General features: G+C 38.3%; 3 protein-coding genes across 5 annotated transcripts; all 3 read left to right on the plus strand.

The window, feature by feature from the left end:
* The first annotated feature begins 6,177 nt into the window (after nucleotides 1-6,177).
* On the plus strand, nucleotides 6,178-7,750 carry LOC116209521 (LOB domain-containing protein 40). Its single transcript, XM_031543178.1, has 2 exons — nucleotides 6,178-6,616; nucleotides 6,837-7,750. Exons 1-2 carry the CDS (start codon nucleotides 6,427-6,429, stop codon nucleotides 7,514-7,516), a joined length of 870 nt encoding a protein of 289 aa, XP_031399038.1. The 5' UTR covers nucleotides 6,178-6,426; the 3' UTR covers nucleotides 7,517-7,750.
* Nucleotides 7,751-8,570: 820 nt separating this feature from the next.
* Nucleotides 8,571-13,233, plus strand: LOC116208324 (KH domain-containing protein HEN4-like). Of its 3 annotated transcripts, none has more exons than XM_031541698.1 (8): nucleotides 8,571-8,830; nucleotides 9,298-9,982; nucleotides 10,721-11,191; nucleotides 11,326-11,571; nucleotides 11,670-11,882; nucleotides 12,138-12,283; nucleotides 12,362-12,461; nucleotides 12,600-13,233. In XM_031541698.1, the coding sequence occupies exons 2-8, from the start codon at nucleotides 9,356-9,358 to the stop codon at nucleotides 12,915-12,917; spliced, it is 2,121 nt and encodes a 706-aa protein (XP_031397558.1). In that variant the 5' UTR covers nucleotides 8,571-8,830; nucleotides 9,298-9,355; the 3' UTR covers nucleotides 12,918-13,233. The 3 variants fall into 3 exon arrangements, with proteins under 3 accessions (XP_031397558.1, XP_031397560.1, XP_031397559.1); XM_031541700.1 differs by having other exon boundaries at nucleotides 12,380-12,461; XM_031541699.1 differs by lacking the exon at nucleotides 8,571-8,830 and adding an exon at nucleotides 8,890-9,093.
* Nucleotides 13,234-23,863: 10,630 nt separating this feature from the next.
* LOC116207776 lies at nucleotides 23,864-24,595 on the plus strand. Its single transcript, XM_031540871.1, has 3 exons — nucleotides 23,864-23,891; nucleotides 24,011-24,216; nucleotides 24,311-24,595. The coding sequence occupies exons 1-3, from the start codon at nucleotides 23,864-23,866 to the stop codon at nucleotides 24,593-24,595; spliced, it is 519 nt and encodes a 172-aa protein (XP_031396731.1).
* Nucleotides 24,596-24,821: the final 226 nt, after the last annotated feature.

Genomic DNA, 24,821 nt, shown 5'->3' on the forward strand with positions numbered 1-24,821 from the left:
ATCGGTACACCCCGTCTCTGTCCTGTTTAATTTTCTCTAGGTATTTGGCCCTGTTAGCTTACTTACTGAAAAAAAGAATAATCGCTGCATCATAATTTGTATGTATCCGAGTAACATATGGCTCCTTTCCTTTCCTTTCTTTTTTTTTTATATTTTTTTCCCATTAATACCAGCATATATGTTAATGTCCCAACAACTAATTGAACCATCATCGATGTGTTTAAGCAGTCACCGTGCACACACAAAGCTACCATTAATTTTATTTTTTTATCTAAAACCGTCGAGAGAACCCTATATGACAATTTTATTTATTTTTCGAACGATATAAATTAATTTAATTATCATCTTCTTTAAAGAATTTTCCTCGTATGTAGTGCACTTATAATCAAGATTTAATATTTAGTAATACTACACGTATCTTTTTAATGGTCATTAAAATTTTTATTTCATTATATAATATCTATAAACCTTTTTTCCAATTCAAAAAATATTTCCTCTTTTTATAATGATAAATAAGAAAGGTCCTAAAAGCAAAGCCCCGACAAGCCTTTTCCACAGTAAATTTAAAAAGAATGAACAACGCAACAAAGTTACAGAAGAATGGCCCAAAAAAAGAAAAGGGAAAATTAGAAATAGAATGAGAAGAAAAAGATGGGCGAGGGACGGGAGAGACACAGTCGGACGACGAGGCAAAGGTGGCGGGCATGCAGAGGAGAAACAGCACGTGAAGACAGACCCAGGCCACGTGGGCCGAGGCTCTCCTCTCCAGTCCTGTCATTTCCCTTCAGCTCAGCTTAGCTCGGAGGTTGTGTCGTGTTTCCCAATTGCCGCATCCTACGTGGACATCGACCTCTGCCCAGAATCATCAGATTCATCAGCATGCACCCAATCGTAGGAATCTTCAGCATAAGTGGGCCCCACCCTTCCTCTCTTTTTAAATTTCTGGGTGCACCAAACACCGGGAGCACTGTATCAAGTTGTCACCATCATAAATACAGAAGTACAGCGCCCCCCCCCCCCCCCCCCCCCACCCCAAACTTTTTCTCCCGGTTTCTGGGAACCGGGTTGGGTCCACCCCGAAAAAACCGCTCTCCACTTGACCCTCACAACACAATCCCACCATCCATATTTCCGGTTTTGCTCGTGGACCATGGGCGCCTCTTCTATTTATTTATTTGTTTATTATTTGTATTTTGTTAATTATCAAAATTATCCAGTACAAATAATAATTAGGCGAAATTTTCAAACAAAAAAGAAAAAATAACGCGGAGGAAAATATACTAGAATATATTTAGGTTGAGGAAACCAGTCCCGGTTTTGGGAAAGCGGTATTAATTGGAAAACAACCGCTCCTAAATACCGGGAGCTATACGGATTTGGCATATACCTGCATTCATGCAGTACGGCGGGATGGAGACTTTTGGATTTTTATTTTTATTTTAATTTTCCCCTTTTTTTGATCCTATTAAGATTCTTGTCAAACGCACAGCAACTATCAAGGACAAGGCTTGTTTGCTTGGTTGGAAAATTGGTAGTTGATACCAAAAACAAATATGTTCTTCCTTTGAAATCACGCTTTTTTCCCTAAAAAATAACGTGCTCATTCAAAGTGGGCCTACTGCATTGAAGTTTGATTTTCGTACCATGATCATAACATTCCTAGTCCATCCATTCATAACTACGACATGTCCAACGCGATGGAATTAACATAAAATCTCGAGAGTGTACAAGTAAAACTCTTGGCCGAGAAGCTAATATTATAAGTCGGGTATAAATCTAGTAAAATTTAATTGGTTGACAAGATAATTTCAGGTGATCAAATATTGACAAGATAAAATTTAAAATTTAATGTTTTTCACGTGGAATGATACATCATGAGATGTGTATGTGGAGAAAATAAAATTTAATGATTTGGATTAGAAAACCATAAAGTAATTAAAAAAGTATCGAGTTGGTTTGTTCGTCATGCCTTGGACACTCGTGTTTTCTAAAAATGTTAGTATCATCGGACAGTGACAATTACTGGAGCATATAAATAGAAGTTCCTGAACCACTCGAATTTGGAAATTTCATACGCAAGTTTAATTATGAATGCCAACTGCCTAGAGGAGAATCGTCCACCTATGAATAATCTCGTCGTTGCCTAATAGCATATAGCCGATCACTTTGGTCAATTTCAATATTAATGACGACATGGCCACCGGGCACATACTGCATATGAACGACATTAGGAGATTGAGCTCTTCCACATTATCGTGGCAACCCACCTATCAGAGTTTGTTAAAAAGACATTCAATCTGGTAAAGTGATTTGACTCATTTAACTACGCCGAACAATAATAGCTGGGTATGCTCATCATACTGCTTTCCTTAGATACATTTTTAATTTTCTCAATTGTATTTACTATTTACCAGGTCGCAGATTAACATTTTCTTTGTTGGATATTAATTCCTTATGATTTAACATTGGCAAAATTTTCACTATGCATGCGCACACACATATATATAAAAAAGTGATCGGACCCATTCCTAACTCAAAGGCTCGAGAATTTATTATAAATCCAATATCGTCTTTTCTATTTTTATTATGCAGGATAGGATTTACTATCCTCAACAAAAATAAAGCAATTTTACTATTTTAAAGAAATTTCATAGAATTTTCATGACAACACCGTCTCATTCAAGTTAATAACTTCTCAAACTTATGGAGCATGCTGCTCGTGGAGAGCAGCACATATGGGAAACATGAATAGTTGTAACTTGTGTGGATTTAACGCCCCATGAGAGTGGCATGTTGGTATGGCCTTTGTCATAAGCAAAATGTGAAGCTCCCTGTCTTACTTTTTTTGATAGCTGCCCATTGATTTTGCTTGTCGCATTTTTTAAATAATATTATGACAGAGGCGTATTGTGCATCCTGCATAGTTGTCGGAGCCAACAGGATGTAAGTTTCTCAAGTCCGAATAGAAGACTTCCTAGAAGCTAAAGTTTATAAGATAAAGAGATGTGAAACAATTAAGTTGCGGTTGCGGTGCACAAATCATAACGAATATAATTATATCATAAGAATACATATAATAAATTTCGCTCAAAATATACTTATTTATTAGAATTGTATCATGACATTGCTGGTGCTACCGGGACTCTTCCGATCAAATCTGGTTAGCTTAAACTGTTCCTACTTAATTTGATAGATAAATTGAAATCTAATGTGATCCAATAAAATGGATAATATTTGGGAGAAAAAAAGAGGGGAAAAGAAAAATCCCCACTTGCGTGAAGAAGAAAAAGAAAAGAAAAGAAAAGAAAAGTCCCTCCCTCCCCTAATTTATTGGATAAGCACGAAAAAGATCAGCACCTCCAAAACCATTGGCGATGGTCCCTTGCAGTAGTACCACGTACAGAGTAGCGCGCCCACAGTCCCGTCCCGAAACCAGAAACCGGCTACCGGTTTTGTTATAGGCTGGTTTCACCTCCCGAAAACCGGGAGCCCATCTTCATTTTTAACTCTTTATTTATTTTTTAAGGGGAAACTGGGAGCTGGGCGGGCCCCGCTCCCTGACCTCCTGTATGTGGCGATTCGACCGCACTCTGACACCTGAACGTGCTCGCCACGCGCTTGCTCTGCTTCGGGCCCTCCTGGACCCACTTGCATGGCGTCCCGTCCCCGTCCCTCATCCTTCGAAGTTCAAATACCTGTCCTGTGCCGTGAGATTACGGTTATACCCTCACCTAGACAGGGACTTTTACTCGGGTGTCTCGTAATTATTGGACGTCCGGGAGGGCAGTTTTTCGTCATAAAGCCAAAGGCCAAAAGGAGGGAGCTAGTGGCGTCCATCCCTCTAATAGAACAGGCCAATGGAGCTTAAACTTTGTGGTGGAAACATACAATATCGATTGAGCGATTCAATCACATGTATGTAAACTGATACAAGAAAATGCTTGCTGTGTGATGGTATAAATAAATGTAAACGGACTCCACAATATAAGTTAATTTAGTCGACTTGGTGTGCTACTAGGCCCGATTAAGGTAAAGAGCAACGGTACTGCAAGCAAACCAGCTGAGGATAAATCTTCGCATCTGACGGTAAACGTAATAAATTACTCACGGAAAAACCAAAACAAAAAATGGCATAGGAAGAGCTCGGAAGCAAAGCACTAGAGGACGACAATAATAATAATAAGCCCGTGTGTGTTGGCATAGCCTACGGAGAAACGCAACAGTTCGCTCCTGCTGGGCGGTGAGTCCACGCGCTTTGGATGGCCAGTGAAATATGGATCCTGTCTTCCCTGGATGTGGTAAAAGAAAGATATCAGTTTTTTTTTAGTAAATTGACAAATTAGTTCTCCAAATATGTATATTACATAAAATCTGACATAAAAATTTTTTTTACATCAAATTGAATCTTGAGAGATTAAGTGTACATCAAATCCGATCTCAAGAATTTTTGTACATCAAATTGAACATTGAGAGATTAAGTATACATCAAATTGAACATTGAGAGATTAAGTGTACATTAAATCCGATCTCAATAAATTTTTTACATCAAATTGAATCTTGACAGATTAAGGGTGTGTTTGTTTTTTGAGAATTTTTTAACTCAACTCAACTTATCTTTAATTCAACATCACAATCATTACTTTTTTTATTTTTAATTTTTTTTAACCATTTAATTCAATTTTTAATATTAAATTATCTCAATTATTCATTACTTTTTCATAATTCAACAACACAATCATTACTTAATCATTACTTTCACTCAATTATTTATTACTTTTTCACACTTTTTCTCATAATTCAACAATACAATCATTACAAACAAATTAAAATCAAAACTCAACTCAACTCAACTCTAAATCCAAACGCACTCTAAATGTACATCAAATCTGACCTTCGTTAGAATGTCGTCCAAAAATGGATGAAAAAATCAAATCTGGCATTCAACAGCTAATGTGACATTGTTTGATTATTTTCTTCCATTTTTTTATTATTCCTCATTTCTATCTAACTTTAAAAAGTATTTCTTACAGTTCCCTCACTTTTCAGTCAGAGGTGGGAAAAACTTCCTCCTCCTGGCGTTTCTTCCTCAATCGCTAGTGCTCTCAGCGTAGAGAGCTAGAGACAAGGAGAGAGAGGGTGACAAAGAAATTATGGTGGCAATGATTGACGAGTCTCCGCTGAGAGCACCGACGATTGAGGAGGACGCGCCGAGAGGAAGAAGTTTTTCCCGCCTCCGACTGAAAAGTAAGGGAACTGTAGGGAATACTTTTTTAAGTCAGATAGAATTGTGAAATAATTTTAAAAATGAAAGAAAACAATCAAACAATGCCACATTAGCTGTTGAATGCTATATCAAATTTTTCAATTCATTTTTGGATGGTATTCTGACGGAAGGTCGGATTTGATGTACACTTAATCTCTCAAAGTTCAATTTGATGTAAAAAATTTCTTGAGATCGAATTTGATGTATAGTTAATCTTTCAAGGTTCAATTTGATACACACTTATTCTCTCAAGGTTCAATTTGATGTAAAAAAGTTTTTGAGATCTGATTTGATGTACACTTAATCTCTCAAGATTCAATTTGATGTATACTTAATCTCTTAAGGTTCAATTTGATGTAAAAAAATTTTTGAGGTCAGATTTGATGTACACTGGGCCTGTTTGGTTTCGCAATTGTATTTTAGAATCACAATTCTAACTTAATTCTACCAACTACAAAACAAAATAACTCATACAAAGTCAAAGAGTGGGTCCCATTTTTATCACTTTTTCCCACAACAAAACAACATAACTCATACAAAGTCAAAGAGTGGGCCCCATTTATACCACTCAAAATCAAAATCAAAATTTGATTTTAAAATCCTACTATGAAACCAAACATCACCTTAATCTCTCAAGGTTCAATTTGACGTAAAAAAATTTTTGAGGTTTGATTTGATGTAACATGCATTTCTAGATGATTAATTTGTCAATTTTCTCTTCTTTTTTTTTGGTTGAATTAATAAATTAATAAATATTATTTAATAATAATAAAAACAAAAATGGAGGAGGGGTAGGAGGAGAAAGAGAAAGAGAAACAGCTGCGGTTCCGGGGGAGTACCTGAAATCCTAAATTCAGCGGCCACTTACCATATATTATAAGATACAGATACATAGATATATAGATATAGAGCTACCCCTCTTCCCCACTTAAATACCCCTCCCAAACTTCTCCTTCTTTCCGCCTTCCCCCCTTCAAACTCAATCGACCCCCAAAGAGCAAAGACTCTCTCCCTCTCTCTCTCTCTCTCCCCATCTGCAACTCTCCCCTCCTCCCTACTTCTTCTTCTTCTTCTGCCTCTGTTTGCTCTCGGGCCAAACTGTAAGTAAGATAAGAGCGATCCAATCTGAGTGCTTAGGTTTAGCACAGGTACAGAGAACGAAAATGCGGATGAGCTGTAATGGATGCAGAGTCCTGCGAAAAGGGTGCAGCGAGAACTGCAGCATAAGGCCCTGCTTGCAGTGGATCAAGAGCCCTGAGTCTCAGGCCAACGCCACCGTCTTCCTCGCCAAGTTCTACGGCCGCGCTGGCCTCATGAATCTCATCAACGCCGGCCCCGAGCACCTCCGCCCTGGTCAGTATACATCTCTCTCCCTCCTCCGCCCAGACAAAAAGTGGAACTTTTCTGAAAGACTCAATCTTTTAATCATGCAAATATGCGGAATTGATCTATTAAGGATCAAAGGCTTCGTTTTTTACCGCAGGAAATTGGGAAAGATGATGCCTTTTATTTTTTAAGGCGGCGCATTAACTTCTGTTTGGGCTTCCTTCACTGACGGCTCTGTCTGTTGCAGCCATTTTCAGGTCCCTGCTGTACGAGGCTTGCGGGCGGATCGTGAACCCTATCTACGGGTCGGTGGGCCTGCTGTGGTCCGGGAGCTGGCAGCTCTGCCAGGCTGCCGTGGAAGCCGTCCTCAAGGGCGCCCCGATCACTCCGATCACCTCCGAGGCCGCCGTCACCAGCGAGGGCCCGCCCCTCAAGGCCTACGACATTCGCCACGTCTCCAAGGACGAGAACTCGGCCGCTTCCAACGACCTACACCGCCCCAAGACCCGCTGCAGGTTCAAGCGCAGCGGGGGGAAGAACAAGCCGAGCCGCGCTGCCAAGCCCCAGCCGGAACCCTCCCCCGAGGCCGAGCCGAACCGGTCGACGAGCCACGAATCGTCCCTGAGCCACCAGTCGGAGCCAGCGGCGAACATGGACGGAGACAGCAAGGAGATCGAGAGCATAGTGTCGGAGGAGACGGCAGAGCCAGCTCTGCTCTTCAGGGCAGAGACCGAGTCCGCGGCGGCTCCGCAGACGGAGGAAGTGCAAGTGCAAGTGCGGGGGACGCCGGACATAGGGCTTGAGCTGACCCTTGGGTTTGAGCCGGTGGCGCGTGCACCCCACGTGGTCCCGGTCAAAAAGAGAAAGTTCGAACAATGTGGGTCCCCAGTGGGTGGCGGTGACTGTAAGGTGGAGTTGGGGCTTTAATTAGGCCCGTCTTGGATCCCCATGGGCTTCTGTTAATTAATTTTGATAGGATTAGGTTGGGAATTTCCTTCTGTTTTTTTTTTGCCCCCCCTCCTTTTATTCTTTTTTCTTTTTTGGGGGTTCATTTTTTTTTTCTTTTTTTGCTTTTCCCCTTGTTAAGGTAGTGGTGAAAGACTGAGGTGTACAAAATGTTTTTACAGATACAGGCATGAGGTATACCTTTTTATCCATCCATCCAAGTTGGCCTAATCTCGTTTTTATTGCCTTAACAAACTGACTCTGCATGTCCTCATCAGATGTGCATTCTTGTTTGAAAATGCAGTAGCTCGATTACAGATAAGTCAGTTGTCGAAAACTTGATCCGAAATGGTCTTGCGAGGTCAACCTTAAATAACACATTTCTATCTCTATGTAATAAAAAAAAAAATTGAAGTATCTAAAGAGACCATAATAGGATGGAAGGGTTTCAGCATTGATGCCCCGGGATTGTCCATCGACGGTAAAGACCCCTCGAGCAAGAATGCGCCTTCATAGCATATGTGCAGCTGTACACTTAAAAACATAATTAGACATTCAATGCGTATGTGCAGCTATACATTTAACATAATTAGACATTCAATGCAAAAGTGCAGCTATACATTCAACAAAATTAGACATTCAAATAATAGTTGAGAAGGTATTCTGCATGATGATACCCTGCTGCCTACAGAAGAATGGAGTCGAGCCGAGAACTGCTGGGTCTGCTGCCTATAGAAGAAAGGACTCGAAAAACTGCTACGATAAAATGTCCGACAGGGCGGTGTTTCGCTCTATTGAATCCTCACCTCACGGTTGGCATCCTTAATAATGTCTTTGCTCATGCCTATTTTGGTTAGATTCATATTTGGGACACCATTACATTAATGTTTATGTTGTTCTCGGGCTCAAGAGATGTGGCCCAATTAACGAAGAGCTCAAAGTTTCAAGCCCAAATCCTATCTACGGGTCGACCCAATTCTCTTCGAGTTCGGATCGGAATCCAGTAACGGGGGCTGCCCGCTAAGATGCATCCATTGATCGCGTCCCTACTCTCCTTCCCTATTCTCCTCCCCGCTTTCCTCGCCCAGGCCATGGAGAGAACGGCCACTTTCCGACGATTTCCGGCAGCTACATCTTCAGTTTCAGTCACCCTCCTTCTCGCCTTCACGCCTTTCCTTCATAGCTCAGCTACCTGTCCACCTTTCTGCGCAAGTGTCTTTCTTTGTCCTGATAAGCCCTAATTCACTGCCTCCACTCTGGCCTTCTTCCCATATTCCCAGCTGAATTGTACGAGAGGTATTTTATATATATATATATATATAGAGGCTGGTGGAGAGAAGTTGAGCTCATTTTCAGAATTCTCTGCTCGAATTTTTGCTACTCTTCGCGGGACGGGCGTAAATGGCACTGTTAGTAGGGAATCGAGTTCAAGTTTTCTGTAGACATATTGTAGTTCCAAATTGAAGTCTGTGGGAACAAAGTTGAATCCTTTGGCAGCACTTTTTTGGGAAACTCGCACACTATGATTTTGCCTACTCTTAAAAGATCGAGCATTGCAAGTTATGGGTGTTTCCCTTCCCTTGACCTATAAGCATTTACTTCTGGGAAATTCGCACGCTATGATTTAGTTGTGCTCTTACATTTGGATCTTTGTGGGTATCTTCTGAGAGCGCTGGTTAATGGAACACTTGCTGGTTTCATCTGCTCTTAATTTTGTATATTATCTTTCTCGTCCTTAATCCTGTATGCCCTTTCTGTGGCAGGTGTTTCCCTTGACGTATAGTATTGACCTGTGTTATCAATATATTCGCTGATTGGACAATGGACAGGAACAACAGAGATTTGTTCACGAAACGGTCAGGTTCATTTAAAAAGAAAGGGTTGAACCACAAGAAAGTAAGGAATGTTAATCATGAACGATCTTCGGGGACTGTTGAATCCGCTGACACGGTGTATCGCATACTATGCCCTTCAAATAAAATTGGCAGTGTTATTGGCAAAGCTGGTGGCGTTATAAAAGCCCTGAGAGATGAGACCCATGCAAAGATTACTGTTTCAGATGCAGTTCCTGGATCTGATGAAAGAGTAATTATAATTTACAGCTCTCCTACTACAATTTTAAAGAAGCAAAATGGCGATGAAGAAGGTTCTGGTGCCGAGAATGAAGAGCGAGACATGGAGCCATATTGTGCTGCTCAAGATGCTCTATTGAAAGTGCACGATAGGATACTTGAGGAAGATCTTTTTGGTGGAATGACTTTTGACGATGATAACGACAGCAGTGATGTCACTATACGGCTTCTAGTTCCAAGTAATATGGTGGGGTGTCTTCTAGGCAGAAAAGGAGACGTGATTCAAACACTGCGAAAAGAAACTGGTGCAGGCATTCGTGTTCTCCCTTCACAACACCTTCCTACTTGTGCTATGAGCACTGACGAGTTGGTCCAGGTAGATTTTTCTTATGTTCTTGATTTTCCCTTCTTCTGTAGGTTGCAGCTGATACTTGCATTTGCTGCCTTTGTATATGTAATGATGAAACTAAAAGAAAATTTTTCTTTGAGTTTGATTAGGTCCTAAGAACAATTACAGAAGACTAAACTCATCTACTACTCCTTACAAGACTTGGGCTTCAGTTTTATAAAGACATTTTAAGTAGAGAGGTTGGCACTTTTACCACCTACCCTCTTATAAGTTCTATGAAGTACGTAGTAATTTTTATATACATATAATTACAATTACCATTGCACATGAAAATGTTAAGGGGATAATTAATTACATTCTTGGAAGTAAGGTGAAACATAGAAAAAGAACTATAGTTTAGTGACCATGGCTGAGGCAAGGATGAAATGAATGTCTTATAGATGGTTTGGTCATTCAGCGACCAGTGTTTTGTATTGCTGAATGAGGTGAATTGCCCAAGTATGTTTCGCTTACTCAGTTGCTCTACCCGAGTTTGTGTTTGGAATTTTTTTGGTCATGGTTCCACACAGGTGGTTTTGGATGCATGAATCCTTACACTTATTAAGTTCAACCTGCCAAATCCTTCATGGTGAAATTGCTTGCTGCACTTCTTCATTTTGAAAGGATAATTCGGATCGCTTGAAGCTTTCTTCCAAATATGTGTATATATATATATATATCATGCAAGTCCTACTGTACTGACTCTATCTGGAAACTACCCTGCAGATAACAGGTAAACCTGATGTTGCAAAGAGGGCTCTTTATGAAGTTTCTATGCGACTCCACCAGAATCCCCGCAAAGACCAACAACTGTTGAACCGTTCAATGTTGCGCACTGGGCATGGGTTGCATCATCCAGGAGGCCCTATGCCAAATGTTCCTCCTCTTGGAAGCCCCATGTGGACTGGCCGAAACTCAGATCCTTATGGCATGCGACCAACACCATGGATGGGTGAACACGGGCAACGGCCTTCTGGCTTTGTCAAGGGGGGTTATGATGATGTTCCACCTGGACCAGTAGGGGAACCTTCTGAGTTTTCCTTGAAGATTTTGTGTTCTGGCGAAAAGATTCGAGGAGTAATAGGCAGGGGAGGCTGCAATGTGAAACAGTTAGAGCAGGAGACTGGAGCCAGTATTCATGTCGAAGATGCATCAAATGAGGATGATGAACGCGTAATTCTTGTTTCTGCTGTTGAGGTCTGCCATTTTCAGCATAAGATAGTATCTCACTTATATATCCTTGTACCACTGGTTTGTTTAACTTTAGAAAGCCAAGCTGCTGTATACAAATTCTTATGCAAACAGTATGCTAATGTCGAACATCATTGCAGACTATTTGGAACCCTAGATCACAAACCATTGATGCGATTCTTCAGCTTCAGAATAAAACAAGTGAATTTTCTGAGGGAGGCACCATTACTACGAAACTTCTTGTTCCGTCTAGTAAGGTCGGTTGCATCCTTGGACAAGGAGGTCATGTCATTAATGAGATGAGGAGACGAACTCGGGCAGATATCCGGGTCATTTCCAAGGATGATAAACCCAGTTGTGCATACGGTGACGAGGAGCTTGTGCAGGTGGTGTAGTTGCATAATGCCTTTCATGATGAATAACTCTCTAATCTTGTTCGACTTTGGACTTCCATTTATGAACCAATTCTCAGCTTCATGTCTAGGTCTCTGGAAATTTGGCTGTTGCTAGAGATGCTCTCGCAGAGATTTTGTCAAGGCTTAGAGTTAGGACACTTAGGGACTCAAATGCTGGAAACGGGCCTCCTCCTCTTGGACCTCCTCTGAGATTAGCATCGGGAGGAAGCTTTCCTGCTGGAAGATCATTGTCATCAGGAGCTATAGCAGCAGGGAGCTCTGGAGGTTATGAACCTTATAAGGTATCTGGCTAACACATCTACTAAGTTATTCTCTTAGGAACTATGTACAGCAGAGGGTTGCGTGTGATTAGTGTCTGTTTTTGTGAGCTTGTGCTGAGAGTCGTGAATGACAATCTTGCTGACCATATGACCATCAGAGGCAACTAATATGAAATTAGCCTTTCCTGTTGTGCATTAGTTCAAATGGAACATCGATAGGTCAAGTCACCTCCGTGTTGTTTTGACATGGCTAATTGTTTGTTTCCCCTTGCAAAGGGTGGTGAGCATGACTATGAACCACGTGGTTACCCAGGCCCAAGAGCTGCGGCAGGGTTCCTTCCCTCTTCTAATCCCGGTATGAAGGGTGGTGGTGGACATGAATACGAGCCACACATTTACCCGGGACCCCGAGCAGCTTCTGGGTAATGTTGCTGTTGGAGTGTTTGTCATTGAGATATGGCTGTTGATTGAGCGACTGAGTTTTTTGATTTGAAATCTAGATACCCTGATGTCAGCAGCAATGTGGAGTTAAGAGTTCTGAACAGTTCTATGGGTTCTGCTACGGGAGTGGATGGGAGAAAAATTTCAAACATAAGTGAGGTTTGTCTCCAGTGGTACCTTGTGCTCCTGCTGTTGTGAAGTAATCTTTTACCTTTATACTGAGAAAATGAAACCGGGATTTCCCCATGCCCAAGAAGTAGTTAACGATCTCAACTTCTTTGATGTATGAAATTTTAGATTGCTGGAGGAAGGATGAAGCATCAAGATCCTCAACTTAGTGGATCCGAATCTTATTTCGACAGTCACAGGTCTGTCGTGCAAAGCATGTATGAGCCATACATGATTTCAGCTGCAGCCGGCACTAACTCTCGACAATTTCCTTCTTACCATCCCACAAATGCTCCACACGGCTCTTATCAGAACATAAGGGAGCAACAAGATTCATATTCTATTCCAAACACTCAGCAAAGTCCATATTCTCGGCAAGGTGCGTATCCTAAAGTCAATGCGGCGTACCAGGATATTGCTGAGCAGCGCGGCTCCTACAAATACTGACAGGGATTGTGGCACAATTGTATTATACATATAGTGTATGCACCGGTACCGGCTGTTGAAATGGGTTCTGGCCGGGTTTATGAGGGAGAAGTTGAGGGGATAAAGAGAAGCTAGGTACTTGATGTCACCTAATGTAGCATTACAACCCTTTTAAGCGTGATGGTTCGTAGAGCAAAATCAACCGCAATGATGGGTTGGGAATGAAATATATAGATCTCCTCGAGTGAGTCTAGAGCGGTTTCTTTCTTTGATTGGATATTTTATAAGCTTCTTGTATTTTTAAGTTAAATTAATGAATAAATCATTCAATTTTATTTGTTTTGCCGAACAGAAATCACAGATGATTACTGTTTGGTTTTTGTACTGGTTTTGGAAACAAAGAGCATGCATGGGCTTCATGGTAACCAACGAAGCCCAGAGTTCAAGGCCGCTGGTGGGTCCAACAGTAACCCATTTCAGTATCAGGTTCTAGGCCCAAATTGGAAATAATGCCCCAGGAAAAGGAACCAAGTCTAAGCCCCCAATGTAGGTCAAGGATTGGGTTTTGCTGCATTCCCTTGTAGCCCACAGTTTTAAGGCTCGAAGCCCTTAATGGGTCCAGCAGGAGCCCAATTCAAAGTTTGGTTCCAGGCCACAACGCCCCATAAACATCACCAAGTCTACCACAAAGATGAGTTTTTCTTTTTACTGAATTCTCGTCTTTTAACCAAAAATAAAATTGACAAATCTCAAAGCTTTAGGCCGCAGTGTGAGCTTCTGACCCAATTAGTGGGCGTTTGGTTCCGCGGAGTAGCATTGTAACTCTACTCTACTCTACTCCATCGAGTGAAGATAAAGTAATTAGGAAAATTTATTATTAAAAAATTAGTTATAATAATGGTTAAGAAAAAGCATGTGATAGAATTTATCATAAAATTGAAGAAAAAGACGAAAGTAATGAATAGTTCGGGAAATTTAGTATTAAAAAATTAGTTGTAATAATGGTTAAGAAAAAAGTATGTGAGAGAATTTATTATTTAATTGGAGAAAAAGATAAATAATAATGATTGCGTTATTGAATTGATGAAATAATATAATAGAGTAGAGTAAAGTTGAGTAAAATTTTGATTTAGAAACTAGACAGAGCCGATGTCCATTTCTCCTCGATTTATTCCCGATCTGTATGTATAACTTCACAACAGAAGCCTTTTGAAGTTATGATAAGATGAGCTTGTACCTTGTTGATGTTACATATGCCAGTCTGTAACTCGGTGCATTTCCGAGCAATGTCATAGTTCGTTAACTTCATAAGTCAAATTGCGTACCTAGTTTTTTTCAAATGTATACCATGATATTCGGAAGTCTAATGTCCTCTAAGACATACCTAATTAATTTTTTTTAGATCATATCATCTCGTCTACTCGTGGTTGAAAGAATTCTACAGAGATGGGATTGCAGGATGATCAACTAGTCATGCAAATTGCATGAAAATACCACACATAATATATGTAGTCTTAAGAATTATTTATAACAAAAAAAAGAAAGAAAGAAATAAAATCTAAGAATTAATGGACAGTTCGGAGAAAAAAAAGAAAAAAGAAAAATAGAGATAATGGCAGCGGCGACAGGTCCCATCTGTACAAATCTTTCGCAACTCGGCAACCTGCCCACAGGCACACACCATGGGAGGGAGGGAGCACTTTTTTGTCATTAATGGAGGGTTGAGTTGACTTTTTTAACCCTTTGACATTTAATCCCCTCCCCTCCCCTGGGTGGGCTCTCCATTTGGTACAGAGAAAGTACAACGTCACATCAAAACACCCAATTACTATTATTTCAAGTCCTATATATACTTATCAAAAAAAAAAATCTTTTATATAATTAAAATTTTTATTTCAAATAGTTCATGATTTACCCGTTTTGTCAAATTTATTTCATATTTTTTTTTGTGAGCTATATCCCATAATTTACATTTTGCTTCAAATATATCACGCCGTTATATTTCCGTCAACGTCTAACGGTTTTGCTACAGTAATCTCTTTTATTCGGGATAGATTTGAGAAAAAATTAAAATCATTGGATAGTTTTAAGGAAATAATTAAAATCATATGATAGATTTGGGATAAAATTAGAATCATGTGATAGATTTGGAGCCTACTAACGTTTCATTGACCGACAACAAAAATAACGGGATAGATTTCGAACAAAATATAAATCATAAGATATATCTGACAAAAAAATATAGGATATATTTGACTAAACGGATAAATCATTGATCATTTGACGTAAAAAGCCCTATATAATTCTATTCAACTATATATGTATATCTTTCAAGAAGGTACGGAGAAGAAGTTGTTTTTGGTTCGACCCTTATTATCAGGGTTCCAAAAAGGAAGTGACACGCGTGCAGAAATAGAGTCAACATGGCCAGTGACTACAGGTCCTCATATGTTTGGAATTTCAAGGGTTTTGATTTGATTTTTCATATGTGTGAAAATACTCTACCTAGACCCCTGTGCATGAACAGAGTCGACCTAAAAAGAACACTGTCAAGTTCCTCTCTCCCCATATATGTATGTACGTACCTATGCATGCATAACAAGTAGAAATGGCGAATGAATAGGGATTCAATTGACATTTATATATTGTCGTCATTTCAACCCCACAGCTTGGCCACTTGCCCTTTTATTAGTCGATACATATACATATATTGTGGTGGTGAGTCCTGTTTGTTTGCATGAGTAAAATAGAAAGTGAGACGGAAGTGCTTTTGATCGATTTGCCTTATCATCCCAAATCTCTACATTGCCCAAAGACGGATTAGAAATACACTGTACATGCATGTGTGCCCATGGCATATATTTATATTGATATATACATATATATATATATATATATATATATAGTCCCATCATCCATATTACCCTTATTATAAACATAAAAAAATTGGGAAATATTTACTTTTTGTGTCTGAAAATATTATATTTGTTGGATGAAAATATCATTGTAATAAACAAACAGGCACTTATACGTATTTCCATACATGATTGATGTGTACCTGTATAAATACATATCAAATGGTTTATCATAAAATTGCTGTTATAGTGCGCACAAATGATTGCATTATCAGAGCTAGCTAGCTAGAGATCATCCCAACAAATCCCGACGTACACTCAGTGCGACATTTGATGGGGGGGGGGGGGGGGGGGGGGGGGGGGGGGGGGGCGACATTACTGGGTAACCCATTAATACTTAGGCAATGCAAGCTAAGGTCGTCTCGATACTTCCTCGTGTTTGCCTAGCTTGCTATACTAATGGTACCTAGGCCTGAGGTCGCTGTCGCCTTGCCTCATGAATTTAATGGAGAGGGATTCATTTTCTTTGGCTTTCCAATCCCGCTAATTGTCGCATCAATGTAATGATAAAAAAGCAAACCAGCTCATGAAAAAGAAAAAGAAAAAAATAAAAAGCCCCTTTCACGATCCGTTTTCTGCTCCTCTTGCGAATGTGTTGTCATGCACCAAACAGGATCTTGTGGCTGCCTGTACCGTATGCCCACTCCAAACACCACAGTTTGATCTTGATATGATTTGGTTTTGCTATCAACATATAAGTATTATGTAATCGAATTATATATATATATATATATATATATATAAGATTGACTATGAATCGATCTTATAGGTTAATTAACTCTCTATTTATACATGGACGAAGACTTTTTGTTTTTCGTTTTTTTTCCCCCCATTATCCCGTACGTTTTTCTCCCATCATGTAATCGACCATTGCACAAATGTCATCATGCACTCAGCCGCCTACCGCATGTCCTGATATGCATCCACCTGAGAAGTTGCAGATATATACCACAAAAAATATATACTTGATAAGTTTTGATATATTTTCTCTATCGATAAGAAATCATTTCATATGGATAAAAAGCATGCATGCCAGCAAGAAGGAAGTATAGTGCACATTAAAATACGTCATCGCCTAGGAAACCTAGAGATTTTATGTATGCTTCTCGTTTATTTTCATTAGTCTTCTTTAAATCGAAAAAAACAAAAACGCACACACTTAGCAATTTCTTATGCCTCTAGATCGTTGGGCGGCATGCCCATTTCCAGACAAATTCCCTTCCTTCCCCTCTTCCCTCTGTTTTTCTCCATCCAAACGGATCGAGGGTTAATCTCAATCACACCACATAAAACATCACATATATATCTGGATATAAATACATTATGCATAAACGTGAATATTTTCCTTTTACCGCTAATTGTGAGATAAGAAAAGGTAATTAATTACATGACCACAATTATGAAATTTTTTTGAACTTTATCATTTAATTAATCGACCCTGTTCGGACCTAAATTAATCGAGAGCCATTGGACTTTTAAATACAAGATGATTCACATCAAAAAAGAAAAAAAGCTGGACTGTGTAGTCTAAACACTGTACATTCCTCTTTTCAAACACAATCATATATGTATAGTAGTGAATCTACACATGTGTTGCACGTGGAATGTTTCTCAATTAAGTGGTAAGACGCGGTACTAATAAAAATGCTATAAAATATATAAAATTAAATTTCATTAAAAATATATATAATTAATCATATGACATCACGAATAATTAATCTTATTTGTTGGTTTAAATATACAAAATCAATAAATGTGAATTACTTAATATCATTAATGTATATTCATAATTTTTATTATAAAAAATTATAAATAATTAATTCAATTTTTCTTGCAAGAATTAAGTCTATTTATTAAAAAATTTAAGGTTAATATAAGAAGTGAAGGTACAATTTTTTTTAACATTGCACATTACCAAACTATTATATATTTGTTGGACTTTCGAAGTAGTTAACTGAAACAAAAGGAGAAAAGTTTAATTCTAGTATTTAATCGAAAAGAAATTGTAATAAATATTCATTATAAATACATTAATTTAATATTCTTGTTGTACTATACATATAATAAATTTTAAAATACACAAAAATAAAACATGAGCACTAAATTAATTAATATAAAAAAGGGCAAATTACAAAAAAAAACCTAAATTTTGTAAAATGTCTCAGTTTTGTCCTAAATTTTGTTTTGTAACAAAAAAAACCATAAGTTTTCTAAAATGTCTCAAAAATGACCTCCGTTATAACTTCCGTCAATTTTTGCCTACGTGTGACCTACGTGGACTGTTAAAGGGACCCACTAGCCTACGTGTGACCTACGTGGACTGTTAAAGGGACCCACCATCAGCATCAAAAATTGACGGAAGTTATAACGGTGGTCATTTTTGAAACATTTTAGAAAACTTATGGTTTTTTTTGTTACAAAACAAAATTTAGGACAAAATTGAGATATTTTACAAAACTTGGGTTTTTTTTTTGTAATTTACCCTATAAAAAAAGCCTTACGGGTTTTTTGTAATTTACCCTACGTGTGACCTACGTGGACTGTTAAAGGGACCCACCATCAGCATCAAAAATTGACGGAAGTTATAACGGTGGTCATTTTTGAAACATTTTAGAAAACTTATGGTTTGTTTTGTTACAAAACAAAATTTAGGACAAAATTGAGACATTTTACAAAACTTGGGTTTTTTTTTGTAATTTACCCTATAAAAAAAGCCTTAGTGAAAGTCGGATTAAAATCATGATAATCAAGAGCAAGAACAGTGAACACCGTTAAAGGAAAATATGAGAAAAGCAAAAATAATAAAAAAAGATCATATAATTTTTTATAATTCTAATTCTTTGTAAAAAAATTACCTAAAAGTTTTGTTAATTTTCTTTCGAGTGTAAATCACTTATAATTTTTATTTCTTCTCAATTTTCACTTGGGATAAGTACACAATAAGATAAAAACTTTCTCTTTCAAACCAAACCGTTTATTTTTGTATAAACATGACATAACATTTGTAAATATTTACATAAGACATTTTCACTATTTTGAATATTTTTAAATTTTAAAAGTTAAACCTAAAATCTATAATAAAAAATATAACAATTACATATACACATGAGGAGCAAACTTACGAGATCGAAGAATGAAAGAGAAAGGCAGATCATGCCAGTGGTGGTTCATCGAAGGGCACCACACGCTTGGCAAGGTCGTTGGCGGGTGTTAGCTGCCAGCCAAAGGCCCGCCTGCGCTGAATTTCCTGCTTCCTATAAAAATATGAACAAGAGAACGGAGAAAAAATTAACAATAAAATAATATCTCGAAATATAGAGGGAAACTTATGATATTATAAAAAAAGAGTAAAATTTATGAAGGAAAAAAAAACATATAAAGGGTTGTTGGAGAATCATACGTAAATATTCTCTTTCAAATACCTATAAAGAATATATAAGTTATAAGGGGATAGATATCTATAAGAATGACACATCCTTTGAAATATAAGAACACGATTATTAAGATTTTCGAGCAACAACGTCAAGAATCTTTTAATACTTTTTAATGAACTATCTAGGACAAAAGTTTTAGAAGGAGAAGTGAGTTCAAATGATTTTTCATATATTTATTTGAAAACTAAAATGTATATATAGCATAAATAAATGTCGCTCTTTAAATAGTCACATCCCTTTAGCAGACACATCATTTTACTAGAAAATCATATTTAATCAAATATGAAATAGTATTTGATGATCGGATTTATCTATAGTTATTTAACTATTAAATTTATCTTTTTAGTAAATTATAGCTTTCTCATTTTTTTGTCGAATCTTTATATTTTTCTGTTATACTAAAGAAGATATAATTTTATAATAAAAAAATAACTGTTGTATAAATTACGAGATACAAGGGTCTCTTGAAATGTAATTTGAAAAGTTGTTTCGCTCATATTGTTTGAATGAATGGACATTTACCAAAAGGTAAGATGATTTCAAGAATTACTATGATATTGTTAATAATTTAAAGCGATAATTTTGTAAAATCATTATTTAAGTAAGGGAAAAATAGAAAAAAAGTTGAAGAAACACCTCATACTTTTATTTTTTCCATTAATAGCATGAAAGGGTGCATGAGATAAAGACTGAGTGAAATCATGGGGCAGAAAACATATAATGCATCGAAGTTTGGAAATTATAAGTCAATATTGAAAAATAGAACAAACGTACCTACGACAAGGGCTACTTGATTGAAATTGATGTAAGGGGAGAAAAGATAGTGATAAAGAGAGAAAACCCAAATATAAACATTATAAAAGCATGCGATGAAAAAGTAACAAAAGGGTGCAACAAAAATTCACTAGAGTATATGGGTATTTTTAGAATAAAAAAATTAGAGAAAACTTCATACTTTTATTTAAGTATATATATATATATATATTTTGCTTACTGTTTTCATTATCTAATTTATTACCAAAAAAATTAATCAAATTTGAATAAATTGTTTAATAATTTATATGAGAACGAAATTTCCTACTTTTATAACATCATAAATTAGAACATATATAGTGCATAACTAGGGCATTCTACCCGGTGTGATGCCGTGGGTCGGAAAAAAATTTCATGAATTTTTTGATTTAATGACAATATTACTTATATCTCATAAATTTCATGATTGCGATAGGTTCATTTTTTAGTAGGTCGATCTCGCTTGAACCTAAATTAATTTGCAAGATATTCATCTCTCAGTGAGTAAGCAACATTGATTGAGCCTAGATTGATTGTACCTAGTGGATTTCCAAATATCAAATATGCACGAGGGAAAAAAAATATTTATATACCTCAAAATAATAAAAATTTGACTTTTTTTTGAAAAGGGGGTGGGTCTTGTAATCGAAAAGGATTTATAATCGGGAGAGGTTTATCCCATAGTGAATTAACAACCTCGCTCAAGTCTAAATTGATCAAACCTAGTGGACTTCCGAATATCAAGTAGGTACACCTGTAAAAATATTTATAGGCCTAAATTTAACAAAAATAAAAAAAATGTTGAGTTAGAAAAGGGGGGGAGGGGGCTGAGGGTGGGAAAAGCCACCCCACTCGCCCCCTCCTTCATCCCAACAACAATTTTAATTATATGTATAAAATATAATCTAAAATGGTATATTTTTCAGGTAAAAAGTTTGCTTCTAGATTATCGATCATTGAACAACCATCGATCATAAAATTGTGATTAAAAATAAAAATAAATAAAAAATCAATATGAACAATAAAAGGGAAATAAATTCAGCAAAGATTTTCTTATTTTTCCCGCCGTGGCTCAAAACCCAAAAGATTCTTTTACTTGTTTCCAATTCAATAATCAATAACTGCTTTTACATCGTAGATTTTTAGATTTTCGACACCATACAACAACAATATCAACCCTTAGATCCCCTATTTAATATGGACTGTCCATTGTATATTATTTTTTTAAGTATCTATAGTCTTTATTTTTCTATTTTCCTCCTAACGAACCTTAACTAGTGTTATAAATTAGCCCTTACGCGTGGACCAATGGGGAAGTGGTGGCCGCAATAGGGCGACTCGGAACTGTCATCGATTGTGAACTTAAGAGACTGGTATGAGACGGTGCTTAGGCATGATCCTTTCGAGGTCTATGCGCTTGAGAATTCTAGTGGGGATAAAGTACTATCCATGAACTCTCATGGGGTTGTTTGATTTTGAACCGCTAAGTGCAAAGAAAGAAGGGGAGGATTAGGAAAAAAGGTTCAGAGGGCACAATGATGCAAGGCCCTAAGGTCCTCAATACATCAGCTTCAATGTTTCAATCTATGGAGCTGATTTTTTTTATGGGATACATGAACATGCCACTAGCCTCGCCCTTAAGTCGACCTGTGGCCCCAATATTGACCATTCTGAACCGTACAGACTATTCAATTTGGACATACGTACATAGACGACTCACCTTTTGGGATTTACAGTTACGAGTCTATTCCTTTCATGCTTTCCCATGGGAAATAGAGACAAACTTCTAGGTTCTTTTGGTTGAATGCAGTCGGGATGCAAATAGATGTTCTTCGGAAGGTTAGGATGCAGATTCAGGCATTTCACTCTCATCTTCAGGGAATCGGATTGATACATTTTGGATGAGCAAGGCGGGGATTGTGGACACGTTCTTCTTCGTGGGCCCTGGGCCTAAGGATGTCGTGAGGCAGTATACGAGCATAACTGTTACCCCTGCAATGCCTCAGCTATTTGCCGTAGCTTGCCACCAATGTAGGTGAAACTATACGGATAAAGAGGATGTAGAGAATGTGGAACTATTGGTGGACCAATGACATCCCTTACAATGTCTTATGGCTTGATATTGACTTTGCCTTAGCTATTTTGCAACTATAGGGATGACGAGGCCAGTGACTCCGATTGGGGGTGATTGTCGCAATTGGGGCCACTATCTTCAGAATCGAAGGATTTCTCTCTTTTTTTTTTTATAAAAAACTTTTTAATATTTTTTATTTTAAAAACTCGACGGAAACACGAGTGGACTATAATCACATTTTATATAATTGAAGGATGAGATCACAATTTTTTGGGTGTCTTTAAAATTTTAAAACTTGAAAAAGTGAACGGTCGAGATTAAATTGAGGGAGATTTAAATGCTTAAAAATGTTTCACACAGTATAAAACTTTTAAAATCCGTACTGAAAAATTTGGGATAATCGACAAAGTCTTATCATATCGAGGGGTTGACCACACTTGCACTTGCCATACAAGGTTGTGGTTTTTTCTGTATATCCAAAGGCTGTCCATTTCAAAAGGGCAGAATGTAACCCTCCCTCAAATTAGAAAATGTAATATTGCTTGTGTCCATCATATTCAATCACTACATTGTGGTCAGGAATCGTGCACGATCTCCGGATTTGATGTCGCATCATTAATCTTAATCATAACAATCCCGATGGTACAAAATCTGGTATGAAGAACTTGATGGAAGAAAACAATACCATTAGAGATCATGGAGACATATAAAAGAGGACATATGGAGGATTTCGTACGCGTATGTCTCATCATATACTTATCGAGGATTGATGACCATGTTACAATTTGAGGGATGGAGTCAATAAGATAATTCCCAGCACTAAGTCAAGTTGGTAGTGTAGATTGGTCAGAGCAGATTTTGTTGGATTCTTTTTCTTCTTCCATCAACCAAAACTATCCATTATTTAGCCAAAAAAAAAACCAAAACCAAAACTATCCATTGTTTGCCGCGCAATGGGCGAAATGAGCGTGCTATTAGCAATATCGCTTCTTTTAACGAAGAAAAGGCTTCTACTAGCCAGGTTGATTAAAGTCTAGTCAAACAATAATTAGAAGCAATATATATACATATATATATATATATATATAATGAACGTACAAGTGAGATGATTGATTCTAATTGACTCCAATTTAATAAGAAGCTAGAGGTGGGCCACTCTAGATTGTGTGTGAATAAATAGGTCTAAAGTTGATTTGACCACATATTATGTGTGTATATGTATTATTACAATGATACGTACATGGCTAGGGATGTTTTTTGAATCAAGTATGATTTTGGTCTCTTAAAGATACCATTACCTTGAGTTTGATTCCTCAAAAATTTTTGCCACGATTTTCGTCCCTCAATCACCATTCTGTTAGATGTTTTAGTCATACCGTCTTCTTGCATGTGCCAACCGTGACGGAAATCTCACATGACGGATGAGTTGGACTTAATTCCGTTAACCACTCATAAATTCCCAAAGACGACGTCATTTGTCTTCCTTGAAAACTCTCTCTCTCTCTCTCTCTCTGATTCAGGGCGAGGGCCGACTTACCATGAACTCGTAAACGAGGGCTTTGAAATCATTACCTCTGCCATCGATCCCTGAACAGGCTGTGAGTACTTTGACGAAATTGCGTGTCAAATGTTTCTCAGGGCCTCACACTCAACCAAGAAGCTCTTGATTGTTCCCATCTTCGACATGTTCAGAACTTTTACTGCAACAATCTTTTGGTCCTCCTCCACCCCTCCCCTGCATGATCTCCGGCAATGGCCTCCGCCTGCGTCAACAACATCGGCATGTCGCCGGATAACTTCCCCGCCCCGTCCTACCCCACTTACGGCTGGCTCAGCTAAACCCGCCTCTCTTTCACCCCTAACGACGACTACTCCATGTCCTCTACCACTGCATTCCAGAGGTAACCCCTGTCGCCTCTTCAGCAGCAGGCGAGGGACACCAGCTTCCGGATCCGGATCCAGAGCTGTTCGGCGGGGACTTCGAGTTCTGCCTCGAAGATCCGGTGGCAATGCTGCCCGCTGACGAGCTCTTCTCCAAAGGAAAATTCGTGCCCCTCCAGGTGTCACTGTTGAAGCCCTCTGTTAAGGCCGTGACCTCGATGAAGGTCAGCTCACCGGATATGGCGGAGAGGCGTAAAAGTATCGATATGTCCGCCATGGATCCCTACTCTCCTCTCCCAAAGCTCAGAGGTGTTCCAGCCAGTTGAGGGAGCTCCTAGGCTTGAAGAAGCAGTCTCAGAAGCAAATGCCAAGGCCCCCGCCGAGTCCACTGCATCTTGTAGGAACTCGATGTCGTCTTCATTTTCGAACTCGAAATCCTTCAAGAATTTCCTCAACAGAGGCTCCAACGCCTCGAGCTCCTCGGATTCCTCCCTCAACATGCCCCTTCTCAAGGACTTGGATTCCGATTTCGTCATGATCTACTCCCGCTTGTCGCTGTCCTCTTCGTCTTTCGGAAGCCACGAGCACGAAGAAGTGTTCTGAAGCTGTTCGAAAAAGACAAACGGCGTCGTTTTTGGCAATTTGGCGGTGGTTAACGGAGTTAAATCCAGCTTTTTCGCCACTTGAGATTTCCGTCACGGTTGGTACCGGCAAGAAGACGGCGGGACTAAAACATCTGACAGAATGGTGATTGAAGGACGAAAACCATGGCACAAAACTTTTAGGGATCAAATCCTTGGTTCTGGTATCTTTCAGGGACTAAAACCAT

The sequence above is a fragment of the Punica granatum genome, chromosome 5 (genome assembly GCF_007655135.1).
Source record: "Punica granatum isolate Tunisia-2019 chromosome 5, ASM765513v2, whole genome shotgun sequence".
NCBI lineage: Eukaryota > Viridiplantae > Streptophyta > Magnoliopsida > Myrtales > Lythraceae > Punica > Punica granatum.